General features: G+C 40.7%; 1 protein-coding gene across 5 annotated transcripts in view; it reads right to left on the bottom strand.

Moving 5' to 3' along the window:
- Positions 1 to 18082, bottom strand: part of LOC127649060 (pituitary adenylate cyclase-activating polypeptide type I receptor-like) — a 52283-nt gene extending 34201 nt beyond the window's left edge. For 4 of the 5 annotated variants that reach the window (XM_052133958.1, XM_052133960.1, XM_052133961.1 and 1 more), the window contains exons 1-2: positions 12310 to 12468; positions 5620 to 5718 (exon numbers count right to left, since the gene is read on the bottom strand). In XM_052133958.1, coding sequence (XP_051989918.1) covers positions 5620 to 5676 — 57 coding nt within the window. In that variant the 5' untranslated portion in view covers positions 5677 to 5718; positions 12310 to 12468. Of the gene's footprint in view, positions 1 to 5619; positions 5719 to 12309; positions 12469 to 17961 lie in introns of those variants that run through there. The other variant, XM_052133959.1, reaches the window with a different exon arrangement.
- Positions 18083 to 18329: the final 247 nt, after the last annotated feature.

The raw sequence follows: 18329 nt of genomic DNA, 5'->3' as shown, positions 1-18329 counted from the left end.
CATCATTCAGAATATGACTCATTCTCCAGACATAAACACACAGATAGCCCTACACACTCTTTGACCAATAGGAATGGAAACAATAATAATAATAATTAGTTCTCTATAAATCTCTCAGTTGTTTATCCTAGACAGCAATAACATAAGGAGTGCACATGGAAACCTCCTGCTTCTCAGATGTTTCTCCTGAGAAAAATATCCCTGTAATCTTTCAACAATGTCTCAAACTGTGCTCTGATTTGCCAAAATACTAAATTCTGCATTGAAAAGACAGAGATCTCCTTATGAACACTGTATGAACATTTCACATCAAATTCTTTCAAGATCTAATTAGTTGAGCTTTGCTATCCACGTTATTGTATAGCTCTATAGTCTTACATTGCATGTCAACAATTGTCTCTTTTGTAACTATTCCTATAAAAATGAATTTTAGAAGAAACATCTGAGACAAAGTGTATATTTTCTATAAATAAATTGAGGACTCCTATAAAGTCTGCTGAAATAAAATGAGTGACCTCTTAGCAATACAATTTTCCTCTAAATTGTTTTACTAGATTTATAGTTAAAATACACATTCATAGAACAATTAAAACATCTTTGTTTCTCTTTTTTGTAAGATAAAAGATAAGATTTTTATCTTATTATGTCTATAATGTCAGATGTCTGTAACCTCACAGCAGGGAAATTACCAAGAACTACCAAAACATTTATGACAAAACAGTAGATATCTTAAAAACACAGGATGTATTTCTTTCTTTTCTTTCTTTTTAAAAGGTCAACCTCTATCATATGTTCTCAAACTGGCAGTGGTATTAAAACAGAACTGGATTTTAACTATGGCGTTTCAAGTGGCCTGATCTCATGAAAATTATGTGACTGTAGCGACATTTTCGCAAAAGGATTTTACATGGTTTAGCACATGTATCGCGGCAGTTCCGAGGTGAATTATCCACTGCCTGGTAATAAAAAAGTGAGTTCCCCGTCTGTCGCTCACTTCGAAGTTGTGTCGAATGAAGCGACACTAGAAGACTTCTTTGAAGGCCTCGGTTACCTCTGAACTTGAGAAAAGGCCAATGAGAAATTGGTAGACAGAAATGTCCCTCCCCCGGACATACGGGTATAAAAGGAGGGAATCATGTGTCTGTCCATTCAGATTTCTTCTTCAGAGCAGAGCGGTTGTGCGATCAGCGAGCTGAAGTCACTTACTGTTCCACTCACCTCTGTAGAGCGTATGCTGTTGGATCTATGGCACATATCATGGGAGTGGTGGTGGCGTAGTGGCTAAAGCACAGGGCTGTTAATCAGAAGGTCGTTGGTTCAAACCCCACAGTCACCACCATTGTGTCCTTGAGCAAGGCACTTAACTCCAGGTTGCTCCAGGGGATTGACCCTGTAATAATTGCACTGTAAATTGCTTTGGATAAAAGCGTCTGCCAAATGCATAAATGTAAATATCAGTGGCTTTATCCTTCTCTGCATGGCAGTGTAGCTTTGCCCCTGGGTGCTTCGACAGTGCTGCTGAGAGCGTTATTTTCTCTGAAAGAGCAATACACAGCTGGAGTTGAATGTCCTTTTCAGGACTTTAAAGATGCCCCTGTGTAGTTCCTGGATGCGGTTGTTTTCTCTCCGCTTCTGACGGTCCTCGCGTGCCTGGACTGCAATCACACACAGGCAACGTTTTATGAATGGTTCATGTTCTCAGTGCGTGAACATAACCATGGCAACGTTGTGTGGCTTTCCTAGCTTTTCCGTTGCTTCCCCAGCACGCTCGTTTGCTTCAGTTCGGGCTCGAGGTGAGAGCGGCTCGCCTCATGGCCAGTCTGTTTACTCCCTCGGACCCCGCGAGCTGGATGATGATTTTGCCACTGCATTGGAGAACGTCACGAGGTGATGACTCGACTGGGCTGCCACCTCTGGGTCTGCTCGTCCAGTCTGAGCCTGACGCGCAGTTGTCCGCTATGCTTGCCTGGGCCGCCGTGAGCACTAGACGGCTAGACGATTGGTTCCGCCACTCACAGCCACGACCTCACCAGTTCCTTTCTTCCCGGAGGTGCATGATGAAATGACAAAGCCATAGAGGGCACCTTTCACTACCCTCGACGGCGGAGCGGCACCAAGCTGTCTCCACCTTGCCTGCCATGGCCCCCCTGCAAATCCACCAGGCCAAGGCACTTAAAGATCTGCACTTGGGTAGTCCTGATCCTGATGTGCTGTATGAACTGCGATAGACGACCGATTGCGCCCCCGGGGCCCCCCTCGTGGTCCAGGAGCATCATCTATGGCTGGACCTGATCGAGATACGGGAAGTAGACAAAGCACGCTTTCTCAACACCCCGTCTCCAAGCTCCGTCTATTCGGTGACACCGTTGACGACTTCGCCCAGCAGTTCTCAGCGGTGAACAAACAGACAGAGGCCTTTTCCCACATCATGCCCCACCGCCGTACCAGCGCAGGCCGTGATCCGTCTGCTCGCCGAGGGCGTCCTCCTGTGGCTTCCAAGCGTCAAGCAGCTACGCCTCAACCTGGGCCCAGCTCTCAGCCCCAGCGTTGAGTGTTCCACAGGAAGCGCACGCCCCCCGACTCCTGAAAGTCTTCGAGGACCCGGGAGGCTCCCAAGCATTCCTGAGATGGATGACCCAGGGAGCGAGATGTTTGCTCCGGAGCTGGTCCCCCGGTGGAGGGCCGGGAGGAGAACCTTCAGTTAAAAGTATTTTCTTTGCCGAACCCCCTTCGGGCTGTGGTTCCCACATTCTCAATAGTTTTTCCTCTTTCCCTGGGTTACCTGGCCTGCAAATGCCATTCTCACGGCAACCCGGTGCCACACTCTAGCAGTCCCAGCACCGCGGACCTCTCACCTCAGGACCCACAACTGCTGCCCCCAGGCTGGCCGGTTCTGACGAGTCCAGAGGACGCCTACACGGGACCTCCTCCTCAGTGACTAACCCACCCCCCCTGCCGGGTGTGCGGAGCAAGGTAAGTGCTTCAAGAGTGCTCTCAGCACCAAAGCCTCGGAAGGCACTTTTTGCCTCCCAACGCCACACTACCTGCTCTGCAATGCTGCGAAGCCTCGCCAGGTATGTTAAAAATTATCGACCCCTTAGTGCCCCTTGCACGGAGCTTGGACGCGTGGCGCTCACTTCCCAACCCATCACGCTGGCTGGCCAGGACCATCCAACTCGGCTACATGATTCAGTTTACCAGGTCCTTGTCCCCTTTCTGCGGCATTCGCTTTACCTCGGTGCACGGCGAAGACGCCAACACCCATCATGCGGAAATCGCGACCCTTTTACTAACAAAGACATGATAGAGCCTGCCTCTCCAGCCGAGATGAAGAAGGGTTACTACAGCCCTTACTTCATCATACCCAAGAAAAGTGGCAGCTTACGACCGATCTTGGACTTTCAACCGGGCCTTACAAAAACTCCCGTTCAAAATGCTCATGCAAAGACACAGTCTAACTTGCGTCAGATTGGTTTGCAGTGGTAAAACTGAAAGACGCGTACTTCCACGTATTTTGCCTCGACACCGACCCTTCCTACGGTTCGCGTTCGATCAGTACAAGGTCCTCCCCTTGGCATGACCCTGTCCCCTCGCATCTTCATTAAGGTTGCAGAGGCAGCCCTTGCTCCGCTAAGGGAAGTGGGCATTTTCATACTCAATTACCTCGACGACTGACTTATCCTAACCCACTCTCGAGAGTCACTGTGGCCCACACGGTCTTGCTTCTCGGATCTTACGCTCCTCGCAAAAGCCCCTCCCTGGCGAATTCCCCTGAGGAAGGACCTTCTTTCTCAGGAATGGGGCACCCTCTGGTATCCGTGCCCAAACCTCTAGAACCTCCACGTCTGGGTTGGGGACCTGCAAATGTTCTCTCTGAGCTACACTTGCCTGGAGTTCGGTCCGGCAGACAGCCGTGTCATCCTAAGACCGTGACCCGACTACATGCCCAAGGTTCCTATGAACCCCTTCGGGGACCAGGTAGTGAACCTGCAAGCGAAGCTGCCCCGGGAGGAGGCAGACCCAGCCTTTATGTATGTGGACCGCACGCAGAGCTTTAGATGTTCTGAGCAGCTCTTTGTCTGCTTTGGTGGACAGTGGAAAGGGAATGCTGTCTCCAAACAGAGGCTTCCCACTTGGTCGTTGATGCCATTGCATTGACACCCAGGCCATGCCCGCACCCTTGCGGGTTCGAACACTCGACGAGAAGTGTGGCATCCTCGTGGGCAATGGCCAAGGTCACCTCCCTACCAGACATATGCAGAGCAGCGGGCTGGGCAACACCCAATACCTTTACGAGATTTTACACTCTCAGGGTTGAGTTAGTCTCATCCCGTATTTTGTCAGGTCTGAACCGGTAGAACTCGGTAACGTGGTACAACTGACCGGGTGTACCGCTTGCACCTAGCATCTTCCCCTCCACTGAGGCAAACACATGCACTCTTATCCCAGGAGATCCCACTAACTCGGCTCCCTGGATGACTTCTCCCTAGCCCATTCGTCCACCAATTCAGTGGAGGAATTCCCTGACACACTACGGGTACTAAAATTATTCTGTACTGGAATAGGTGCTCCACAGGATGGGCCCTTGTGTGGATTAATACCCCTGTGTGTATTGTCCGCGGTACGGTCCCCCTACGGGCAGATCCGTGTCTCACTTGGGCAGTCCCCGCTGCCTCCCGGTCACTGTGTTTGTAGCAACTCCATCCGCGCAGCAGGTAGGATCTACCGTGCCATTCCCACATGTGGCCTGAAAACCTGTGTGACGTATTACGCCATTTCTTTACCTCCCCGCAGCATGGGCAGGTGGTGGTCTCTGTGGGATCTTTTCCCCCCCGAAAGAATAGGAGTTGGAAAAGAATGCCTTCCCCGATGTGTCTGATTGCATTAAGATGGCCCCAGCCGCTTTAACTCTATGCAAGAAACATAGAGAGAGATGCTTGGCACGCCGCTTTGTTCCCCCCTTCGGGGTGCCGGGAACCTAAGAAGTTTATGCCGATTTTTATGGCCGTTGGGGAAGGTTTTAAATCAACAAAACCTACCTAAACCTTAAACCTAAACCTAAACCTAACCAATAGTGTCATAAAAGCTCATTTGTCATGAAAAACGCCATTACTGAAGCAATAATAACATTTTGTGGTGCTTCTATGACACTTTCAGCTCACTTATCAACTCACATGCTCTTCAGGACTCATGCCACGGTCCTTTGCATCGCAAGTGCAATGCTCTATCAGTTGAGCTACTGCGCAATATGATCGCACTCAAACAAGCTTGTAAATGTGGTTGGTTATGTAATGCAAATGTTCAAATGTTTTGCATTATAAGTCATGTGCTATTGTAAAAGTCTTTAGATGTTCTAAGATAACTGAATGAGAAACAGGGTGAATGCTTATGAACCAATAATCTGCCAATTTACTCATGATTTGTGTAAAAGGGAATAAAAGTAATTGTAGTTGTAGCGCCTCTAGTGTTCAGCAGGAGACTTAAGCGATAAGTACAATGAGCCATGTGATAATAATTCTGCAAAATGTAGGTATAATAACATGATTCTATGAGACCAGGTTGTGTTTTTTCATGAGAATACATGACCACATACAAATACACAGCTGTCTGTGCTCTTACCAGACTGATGATGAGAAAGAGTATGAGAAAGGCCTCTCGTGCCATGTGTCTATACATTCTGCTCACTGTAGTTTTCAGAGATTGCACCCCTTATAAAGCCTGAAAGAGACAGTACAATGTTTTAAAACACACATACTGTAGAGAGCTGCTTCTACAAACTGCAGTATCTGTTCTGCTATTGTCCACATCATGATACAATTCACCACTCAGGCTATTGCAACATGATCACATGGGAATTCGGCATGTTGTTTCCAAGAGTTCCAGTACCCTAGGATTGGCCACATTATGCTGAGTCAATGACAAGCATAATTTCCTATCAGATATTTTTGTATCAGCTCAAGTGTGTTTACATTTCCCTGTGGCAGAGACGTGTGTCTTGGCAGAACAAAAATGGTTGTTTCCCAGTCAATGGCCTTTTTTAATCAGCATTTTTTAATTTGGCATTTTCAACCGCTTTACTTGATTTGCCTACTACATTGTACATCCATACTTTCAATGGATAGTTAAGAAACACCCATCCCAGTTTGAAAAATGGCCACAGATTGGTCATTATTATTATTGATCTATTATGTACATACATGTTGTTGCATTGTACTTACATTTAAATATTCTGCATTTAATTATATGTGTAGTTACACTGTTAACCTTATCCTAAACCTAACCCTACCACAACCCTTACCCTTAACCCAACCCTAATCTAGATCAGATTAGATTAGATTCATCTTTATTGTAATTGTGCAGAGTACAGTACGCTCTGTTAATTAAAGTTAGCATCTCTCTAGAAGTAGTTATGCGGTACAATAGTAGAGACCAGCTCAGTGCAAATTACAAGCAATAATAGATATGGTGCATTGTACAGATATGTGTAAATGGCTGGTGACCATTAGAGTACAAAGCATAATGTATAAATAGTGCAAAATGTGTAAAAAGGGAAGATTGTCGATTAGGTATAAAATGACATTTTATCATGGTACCATCTAAACCCAAACCTAAACCTACCCATACCTCAACGTCAGTAGCAGCAAATGTAAATCTTGTGAGACAACATGTAGTTAAGCAATAAGTACACTGTATTGTAAGTATTTTAATGTTAGTATATAGTATTTAAAGACACCTAATAATAAGTGGGACAGAAGTCTGTCTAGAACAGCAGAAACTCCAGCATTAAAAGCAGAATTTAAAGCGCTTATGACAGACGTAACCGATTCTGCTCATAGCGATTGGCTGCACAGCGTTTTTTGCTTGTCATTGGCATAAATCAGAGTATTTCTCAACTTTTTTAAGCTCTCAACCACCCTCAATGCTTTCTCTGCACCTCTGCCAATTCCACAATCGCCCTCTCAATCATGGGTTAGGTTTTGTTCTTTTGTTTTTATTTGTTCTATTGCTTGAAATATGTATTTTGTTGTTATTACTTTACTACTGACTGTTTATACTTGTCTTTATTAATTACTCATTTTGTAAATATTTTGTTGTGGTATTAAAATTGATATAAAAATTATAAATTGCTTTCATATGTAAGGAAATTACATATTATAACTAAAATATAACCCAATTTAATCAGAATCTAATCAAATTGAATCTAAATTGGATTCAAATTGGAATAAAAACAAGTTAGGAAATCTGTATCAATAGCCAGCCCTACTTACATGTGTCTCTGCATATTAAGCAGCTACAGGAGAAAGTAAAAGTAAAAAGTATTTTTTTTTTTTTTTATAAATAATACACACTTTCTGAAATTCTGAAATTCTTCCAACCCTGCAAGCAAGATTATGCCTTAACACTTTAAGATCAGATGGGCCCATCAGAGACATTTTTTTAATGATTTAGTATATTGTTCAGTACCATGAAACTCTTAACCAACCATATCAGGATTCAGATTGCTGCAAATAGAGGTGGAAGTCATCCAAATATGGGCAGAGAGGATCGTTCAGTCTAATAAATATTATACATATTACAATGTTTTCCTCTCAGTAAACCTCCATATATGACAGCAGACAACAATTTTTGGTGGAATCTGAGATAGGATTGGTGTATTACAGCATATTACATTTAAAGTTAATTATTTAGCAGACCCTTTTATCCAAAGCGACTCAGAAATGAGGAACATAGCATGCAATTTGTTATACAAAGTTCAACAACTTCTACAGTGTTGTACTAACAAGCTCTCAAGGTGGCTGGATTAGTATAGGTACTAGTGCAGAAGAAAGAGACAGAAAGAGACTGAAGGAATTTTTTTTTTTTGTACAGTAAGTGCAAGTTAAGTTCAATAGTAAGTGCAATCAGTGTGGATTGGTTAAATGCTTGCAGAACAGAAGTATTTTCAGCTGGTTCTTGAATGTTGAGATTGTATCAGCAGATCATGTAGATGATGGAAGCTCATTCCACCACAGTGGAACAGAAAATGTGAAATATTGTGAAATAGACTTTGAGCCTTTTTGTGATGGGACCAACAGGCGCCTCTCATTCATAGATCCCAGAGAGTGAGTTGTAGCATAAACCTGGAAATTTAATTGAAGTAAGATAGTGTGGTTCCATTGGCTGTCCTGAGGGCCAGTGTCAAAGTCTTGAATGGGTACAGGTAGCTAGAGGTAGCCAGTGAAGTGCAATCAAGAGTGGGGTGACAAGAGTCCTTTTTGGCTGATTGAAGACCATGTCTACGATTCAACTATGATTCAACCCCATCCAAGCGCAGTTCCTGTGATGCCCAGGTCAGAGATGGTGGACAGGAGAATCTTGTGGTTCACTGTGTTGAAAGCAGCAGCCAAGTCATAGAGGATGAGGATGGATGATTTAGAGTTAGCTCTTGCCAGTCGCAGGGATTCAGCAACTGACAAGATGACATTCTCTGTTGAGTGTCCTCTTTTGAAACCAGACTGATGTCTGTCGCATAGGTTATTCTGTGTGTGAAAAGCTGACAACTGGTTGAATACAACCCTCTAAATAGTTTTAGACAGGAAAGGTAGGAGAGAGACTGGCCTTTAGTTTTCCACTACTTTCGGGTTATGTGTTGTTTTTTTGAGCAGTGGGGTTACTTCAGCCTTCTTTAATGTATTGGGAAAGTTTCCTATTGTGAGAGAGGTGTTGATTATGTGTGTGTGTGTGTGTGTGTGTGTGTGTGTGTGTGTGTGTGTGAGCGTGTATTTATCACTTTGTGGGGACCAAATGTCCCCATAAGGATAGTAAAACCCGATATTTTTGACCTTGTGGGGACATTTTGTCAGTCCCCATAAGGAAAACAGCTTATAAATCATACTAAATTATGTTTTTTGAAAATGTAAAAATGCAGAAAGTTTTCTGTGAGGGTTAGGTTTAGGGGTAGGGTTAGGTTTAGGGGATAGAATATAAAGTTTGTACAGTATAAAAACCATTAAGTCTATGGAAAGTCCCCATAAAACATGGAAACACAACATTTGTGTGTGTGTGTGTGTGTGAGAGAGAGAGTAAGAGTGATGGAGAGGCAGCTTTCATAAGATGTGAGGGGATAGGGTCAAGTGGACAGGTGGTAGGATGGTTAGAAAGAAGCACTTTCTCCTGAGTCTAGGAGACAGAGGAGAAAGAGGAGAACAGAGGATGGGATGTTGGAAAAGAGTGGCTGTGAGTGTTAGGTGTAGAGAACTGGCTGCTGACGCTCGCTACTTTGTCAGTAAAAACATGGCAAAGTCATCAGCAGTCAGAGAAGTAGTAGGATGTAGTGGAGGAAGATAGAGAAGAGAAAGTTGAAAATAGTTTATGTGAATCTGAAGTGTTACTGATCTTATTCTGGTAAAAGTCAATTTTAGCACCTACGAAAGAGGAGAGAAGTGACTGATACTTGCTCAGGTCCGCAGGGTCACTTGACCTGTGGAGTGCCATCCTCAGGGAATGAGGACAGCAATACATCTAGCTCTTCAGTAAAGTTGCCTAGTTGACCTTGGGGCCTATAGATGACCAAAAAGTTCATTTTTGCAGGATTAGTGGAAGTAATGGCATGATATTCAAAAGTTGTGTTATAGCAGAGAGATGAGAGTGGAGGGAATTTCCATGAGTTGATCGAACCAGTTCCCCATCGCGCCCAGTTAGATGAGGGGTGTGGGTGAAAGTGAAGTCAGCTGAGAGAGCTGAGGGAGTTGCTGTGTTGTTTGTGCAGATCCAGGTCTCATGCAGAGCAGAAGAGGGCTGCACACCAGGGCTGCCGCTACAGGTAGCTAATCACAGTCCAGACCACAAATTAGCAACTCAGTCAAAAAGTGTCAAATGCCTGAAACTTCAGATGGATTGTCCTAAAATATTCACTAATAGTCAAAGACTTGCCTTAATCGTCACTGAAGTGCAGAAAAATCTTCTTGCTAACACAGATACCCAGTACAATGTCACAGTAAGAACACAGCTAACAAAACTACAGTTGTTGTTTTCCTCTGACAGACCAAATGCTTGTCCTGCTAGGTAAACAGCAATGGGCCTGCTATTTATCTCAACAAAATGTATGAGTCCAGCCCACAACTTAGCAACTCAAAGTCAAAAAGTGCCAAATACCAGAAACTTCAGCTGGATTTCCCTAAAATATGTATGTATGTGCATGGTTTATATTCACTGAGCCCAAATCTCTAGAGATTTTGATGATTTCACTTTCACACTCTCTGAAATGTAGATTTATACAGTCTTTCTTTGAAAGATTCTCTCTTTTTTTACTCTGCGCTATTATTGTAACCCCTGTGGACAAGCAAGAGAGGCACTTCAAGGAGAGACAGACAGTTGACTGTCAATCAAATAACAGACATGGGTTTTTTATGGATGCAAAACACACTCTGGGGCTCTGATAACCATCATAATGAAAAGTGCAGGGAACACAGCTCTGTTGCTGAATAGGGTCCGTGCTCTTGATGCAGAGGAAAAAGAGCATCTGGCAATAATAATGACTATCATTTAACCTAGTATGTTTTTTTTATGTTACTGCTAGTGATATTGCTGTATTATTTTCTTTTACACAGAGACCTACACGTCAAGGACACACACACACAAACACACATTAGTTGTTCTATCATGGTGGGACTTCCTTTGACATCTATTGCTTTTACCTTGAGCTAATAATATTTTATTACCCCTAAACCTTTTAGCATTTTTAGATTCTCATTAAGACATTATGTTTATTAAGCCATTTTTGTCATCATGGGGATTTAGGCAAAACCTGAACAACACACACACACACACACACACACACACACACACACACACACACACACACGACAATTAAAAACATGCACATTTTCATCATCGATCAAAGAATTATGAATGGAATTCACAGAATACTGTGATATAACAACTTAACGTGGTTTATAATGTCACAATATTTGGATTTCAAGGTCAAAATTGAAGTTTGTAAAGGGTGCTCAGCAAAATGCAAGTCATTATACTGTACATTATGACCTTAAGAGAGGCAAATTAAAATAATGAGTAATGAGCAAATCAACAGAAATGTATATGATGTTAATTTTGAAAGGGAATACAGAAGTGGTTGAATTTCTTTAGCATGAATGTAAAAGCAACATTATTCTGTGCTGTGAGTCACTGCCTGCCTTCAAATTCACTGCAGAAATCTGGACTGATTCAGCAATGGTGATATGCAAAGCAATTGAAAGAGAAAACAGCTCTAAAGCAAGAGCAATTGGCTGATTATTGGCTCTACACGGGTTCTTTGCTGTAACATGCACTGGTAACATTCCCCGGCACAGACAGAAATGAGTTTGGTTCATAGTAATGTATCATAACATGTTCATATCAAAAGTGTGTTTTCCTCTATGGATGCGTTTGCTAACAAAAATCATGTCTAAGTCACATTTCACCCAAACATGAAATGAAAGACACAAGACATTTTATTTGGCATAAATATATAAAAGGCCTATTTTAGGACTATTAAGGTTGTATTTGCATTGCGACATTTCTTTCATGAAAATAACATACATTACTCTCTCCAACAGTCATTACTGTGATGTGTCCAAATGTTAAACATTTGAACGATCATTATTCTGATTAGATTCTCATTACTGTAATAATGACAATTCTCCTGTCCTGACACATTTCATTTTAAATGAACCTTTAATTCAAATCAGCAAAAATGAAATGTAGTACAACAAATATTACCATTATTTATAAATACTAAACAATTTAAATAATATTTCAGTAATGAGAATGGTGTTGACCTGTCATAAAAATACTGTCACAGTGCAAAATTCTTATTAAAATTTATTTTATTAAATGCACACATCAGTTCTTATTATTTATAAGACATGGACATGTTTTTGACATTGCTCATATGAAACAACGATGCGACAAACGCCTTTAGGATGAAAAGCTTCATTTTAAAATGATGGTGTGAATGATATATATATATTTATATTTATTTTATTTTTTTTTAAATGTCACATTAAAGCCCATATATCATCTTTAAATTATATAACACTATGATACCAACATAACTGAACATAAAGACCAATATAATCTGTGCGGTCTCTCAGTGAATATTCACTTATCCTAAGAATAATTAATCCACCTATAAAAAACGTACGAGAAGCGCATTAGAAACACAACGTAAGGTGTTTGTATATGTTGTTTTGCAATGAATGGGTCGCCCACGTTTAACATGTATTGCAGTAGCGTTAGACTATGATCAATGAATGAAGAGATGTGAAGGAAATCCGAGCGCAAACTCACCATCACAGAATAAGACGCAATATATATTCCCTCTCTTCACGTTTATAGCGTCTTAAAATGAACGATTCGCTTCATGCACCTGCGATTTCAACTTTCTCATCCACGACTCACATTGAGGGACAAAGCTGGGAGAAGAATATGTGTCTGTATTGCACTAGAGCTCTGAGGAGACTGAAGAGATCGTGTGAGCTGTGATTCCCTTACAGCCTCTGGTGGTGCTGCTGACAATCACCTGCACTTAGACAAACACCAGCTCACCATCATACCATGATCACTCAACTTTAATCACAATTACATCACAATTATCTTTGAACATCTCTCACCAGTTGACTGATGTTTGACTGGTTTGTCTTAAACGGATAGGTCACCAAAAATAAATAAATGCATGTCATCATGTACTCACCCTAATGATGTTCCAAACCAGTATGACCTTCTTTATTCTGAACACCAAATTAGATGTTATGTAGCATTTTAGCCTCAGTCACCATTCACTTTCATTGCATCTTTTTTCCATGCAATGAAAGCGAATGGTGACTGAGACTAATTTTCTACTTGCGAGATCTACGGAATATAGAAAGCTATACAGGCTTGCTTGGAGCAGCATGTGGTTGAGTAAATGATGACAGAATTTTCTCTTTTGGGGGAACCATCTCTTTAATCGGAGTCAAATTCATGGGTTTTAAAGGTGCACTCAATAATTTTTTCCTCATTAAAAAAGTTTAACTCCAGACATGAATTGTAATTTTGCAATATATGTAGGAAATCATGAGCACTCACATTATAATGAAGACTCCGGTCAAATCAGTAACATTATAAAAGCTGTTTTATTCTACATGGAGGGTCCACACATCTTAGAATCACATGACCAGTCGAATACTACTCGCTTAATCTCAGTAACCGGCCTGTTATTTGACACTTTCACTCATTGTTTAAAGTAATCATGGCTGATTGTGAATACTAAATTTCTACAATGGACACTGAAACTGTAAACTATTGATTTTAAATGATGCTGCATCCAAGCCACTAGGTGTCAGTGTTAATCCAAGGTGACACAAAGACAAAAGCTACTGAGTGCACTGTTGAGAAGGGCTGTGAATTGATTAAAAAACTAATTAATTTAAATTTTCTTTGATTAATCACAATGAATCATTGTACATTAATACAAACATTAAAATATATATTCATAAATATACTGTATTTACTTTATACTTTGTCTAGAAGAACTTGACGGAAATCGGTTAGTGATCATTTATTTTATTTAAATTGAGCGTATAGCCTTAAGTAGACACATTTTTATAGGTATACATTTTTTATACTAGAATATGTTTATGTGCCATAAAATCAGTGGACATGTTGTAATTAAATGTTGGGCAAAATATTCTGGAGTTTTCCAATGGACTTTTTTTTAATAATCAGATAAAATGGGCAGATTCAAGATAAGTGTACATTGCCAATGCATTATAAGACACTATACAGATATAAAACATATCTTATACGTAAATTTAATTTGCTGAAGTTTAAAATCTCAAAACTATTATTTCTTTGGCTGTTGTTCACTCTTTATCGAACACATGCTGTGTCTCTCCCCCACAGTTTCGTCTTTGACACTGGTTCAGATGAGAGTGAGTGAGCGTTTTTGGGCAATGCAAAAAGATACGGCAGCTTGTCCGAATTTCTCCCACACCTGGCTTAATGCTTAAGTGAAGTAAATTCGCTCATGTGTCTATTTTGCCAGGGACATTTGTTGCAGGCAATGAATAAGCATGCACTGCTCCACATAATACGGTTCAGAGCTAGGATGTGCAGTTGAGTCGAAAATGTACCTCCTGGAAATGTATATGTTCTAAATTTTGTCACAGGAAGAAGGAAAAACATTAGTGAAGTTCAGGAAGTGAAAAAATACTGCATCAATTGCATTATTTTTTAATGGATTTAACATTCAACTATTAATCGCATTAATTAACATGTTAAAGCCCTGGTTTTAAGACTATCACACTCACATCATATCTTATAATTTTGCCTATTGACTGACTTGTACAGTTATTACAAGCTGAGTCTCAGACTGGCTTGAGTATTTACCATCACTCATAATTACTGAACAAACACTGAATAATCATTTACATTACATTTACATTTATTCATTTGGCAGACGCTTTTATCCAATCACTGAATAACTCATCATCACTGAACCCACAATAAACCATTAATGAACCAACATTGAACCATCACTGAACAACCCTACTCATCAATGAATTATCACTCACCATCATTGAACCAACACTGAATGATTCCTCACCATCACTGAACATCACTGAATTATCACTCACCATCAATTAACCAACATTGAACCACCACTGAATGATCACTCACCAACATTGAATCATTACTGAATGATCACTCATCATCGCTGGTTCAACATTGAAGCATCACTGAATAATCCCTCACCATCATTGAACCATCATTCACCATCAATTAACCACCATTAAACCATCACTGAATTATTACTCACCATCAATGAACCAACATTGAATTATCACTGAATGATCACTCAACAACATTGAATCATCACTAAATGATCACTCAACATCACTGAATGATCACTCACCATCAATGAACCATCACTAAATGATCACTCACCATCACTGAATGATCACTCATCATCACTGATCCAACACTGAAACATCACTGAATGATCACTTATCATCACTAGTTCAACATTGAAGCATCACTGAATAATCCCTCACCATCATTGAACCATCATTCACCATCAATTAACCACCATTAAACCATCACTGAATTATTACTCACCATCAATGAACCAACATTGAATTATCACTGAATGATCACTCAACAACATTGAATCATCACTAAATGATCACTCAACATCACTGAATGATCACTCACCATCAATGAACCATCACTAAATGATCACTCACCATCACTGAATGATCACTCATCATCACTGATCCAACACTGAAACATCACTGAATGATCACTTATCATCACTAGTTCAACATTGAAGCATCACTGAATAATCCCTCACCATCATTGAACCATCATTCACCATCACAGAACCAACATTGAACATCACTGAATTATCACTCACCATCAATGAACCAACATAGTATCATCACTGAATGATCACTCACCATCAATGAACCATCACTAAATGATCACTCATCATCACTGAATGATCACTCACCATCACTGAACCATCACTAAATGATCACTCACCATCACTGAATGATCACTCATCATCACTAGTTCAACATTGAAGCATCACTGAATAATCACTAACCATCATTGAACCATCAACCACCATCACAGAACCAACATTGAACATCACTGAATTATCACTCACCATCACTGAATTATCACTCACCATCAATGAACCAACATTGAATCATCACTGAATGATCACTCAACAACATTGAATAATCCCTCACCATCATTCACCATCACTGAACCAACCGTGAACATCACTGGATCATCACTCACCAACATTGAATCATCACTGAACGATCACTCACCATCGCAGAATGATCTCTCCATCAATTAACCATCACTAAATGATCACTCAACAATATTGAATCATCACTGAATGATTACTCAATATCACTGAATCAATATTGAACTATCACTAAACCAACAGTAACCCATCACTGAATGATCCCTCACCATCAATTAACTATAATTCACAATAACTGAACCAACACAGAACATCACTGAATGATCACCCACCAACATTAAATCATCACTGCATGATCACTTACCATCACTGAACCATTATTCACTGCCACTGAACCAACATTGAAACAACACTCACCATTAATTAACCAACAGTGAGCCATCACTGAACGATCACTCACCATCACTGAACCAACAATGAACATTACTGAATTATCACTTACCATTTCTGAACCAGCATTGAACTATTGCTACATTATCACTCAACATCACTAAACGAACAAACTGAACCACCAATTATTTATCAATGATCACTTACCATCACAGAACCATCAATTAATTATCATGATGTAATGTTTTTACAGTTTCAAAATTCTGATATGACATGAACACAATACTATCTTGACATTGTAGCAGGGCGGAGGGCGGGGCCGGGTCGGGATCCTACACACCCGGTCCCTTATCAGGCTAATCAAGCCTCCGAGAGGGAAAAAGGTCGATTACAGAGGATCGTGCGGGCGAGAGAGATCGTTTATGGACATGTCCGTCATGTTTGTTTGTGTCTTAAGTTTCTCATTCAAATATTATTTATATCGTGAAGCCGGTTCTCACCTCATCCTTTCCATTGATCCCTTTACACCATATTATGCAGTACTACGAGAAAAGATTTATCATAAAAATGACCAAATCACCTTTAACTTAGTTTGTTATTGTGATTTTAAATAAAAGATTAAAATCTCTGAATGTATCTGAGAGTTTCTAGGTAGCCTTCATTTTCTCTCTGTAAATACTGATTTTATTCTCTGTGACAGGGCGGAGGGCGGGGCCGGGTCGTGATTATACACACCCGGTCCCTAATCAGGCTAATTAAGCCTCCGAGAGGGATAAAGGCAGACGGAGGTGCGGGACAGAGAGATCGTTTACGGACATGTCCGTCATGTGTGTGTGTTTGTCTTTTGTTTAAGTTAATCATTAAAATATTGTTTATATCGCCAGGCTGGTTCTCGCCTCTTTTCCATTGAACTGCTTTACATTCTCATTATCAGCTAAATGAATAGAATAAATACATGATTAATTTCCCTTCTGCTGTTTGTAACATAAGCCCAAGGCTTTTTCGTCTCATGACCTGTCCAATATTACACAATGCTGGAGATGACAGTGCATTTGGAGCTCCCTGCAGGAGTATTCACCCCTCCAACCCAAAGTCCAGCTGGGATCTGTTCTTCATCATTTATACACTCTGTAATGAGGGGAGGGAGAACACACAAAATCTAAAAAACAAAAACAAAAAAACAGAATATATGCACACTGTAGTGTACAGAGAAGACACTGCTAAACAGGAAAAGTGCTGTGTTTCTAGTTGAGTGCAGGAGGTCAGAAGTATATACACAGTTAACATTGTGTTTTTGGTAATCAATTTACTACAATTAATTAAAAATGATGACCACCGTTGTATGATTTTAATTGTTGGATACAGTCGAGAAGGTCAAGACCTCTGAGGTTAGGCAGCCCAAACTCAACATATCTTTAAAATCATTTGTCATGCTTTTATGTTCCCAGGAGTTGGCTTAAAAAGTGCCATTTTTTTCCTGTGTGAAAGTACTTCTTAATGAAACAGGAAGCTGGGTTGAATTAGTCTTCGTTTAGCAGTAAACTTGTATAAAGATGCTTCCACAAAACGTTTTTTTTTTATTAATGTCTTTAAAAAAGTAATGTGAAACCATAATGAACCCTATTCATGATAAGAGGCATTTACAGTTTTAAGCTTAGAGAATTTGTTCCGTGTCAGTAAACAGACCTGAAGCTATTTTTATATCACAATGTGCTCAACAGATGGGGAAAATAATTCAAAATCAATGGCTGCTGAAATATTTTCATGACAAGGAGGAAAAAACAAAGATTCTATTTCCAGCCATTCTTTGTATAAGCAGGCAGAAAGAGACGTCTCTTCACCGAAAACCTTACCAAAATCAGATGTCCTTCAACTTCAGAGCACATCTTATAAAGCCTCAGCTCATCAGCATCAAAACAGCACTCTAATTATTTCCAACAATGAATCAGAATTTTAAATTAAAGGGTTTTTTAAATGTCTAATTTTCTTCCATTGTTTCGCAGGCTCCTCGCAGCGCAAATGATCCTCATTCTCTCTGCTCGGCAGATGTCTCGAGCAGAGCTGGTGCCCTGAGTGCCCGCTATCGCCATGGTGATTTGGCAGTAACACATGGCAGATAGATACTTGAAGCGTTGAGCACTGAACTCCTGCGGCCCCCCGTGAAGAGTGTGCCATGGTGGGGAAGGGTGGGGGGTGAGCGGAAGAACTCGATAACAGCAAT

Source organism: Xyrauchen texanus, chromosome 9 (genome assembly GCF_025860055.1).
Source record: "Xyrauchen texanus isolate HMW12.3.18 chromosome 9, RBS_HiC_50CHRs, whole genome shotgun sequence".
NCBI classification, from domain to species: domain Eukaryota; kingdom Metazoa; phylum Chordata; class Actinopteri; order Cypriniformes; family Catostomidae; genus Xyrauchen; species Xyrauchen texanus.
Note: the sequence above shows the minus strand (reverse complement) of the source record. Positions and strands in the feature narration are given on the sequence as shown.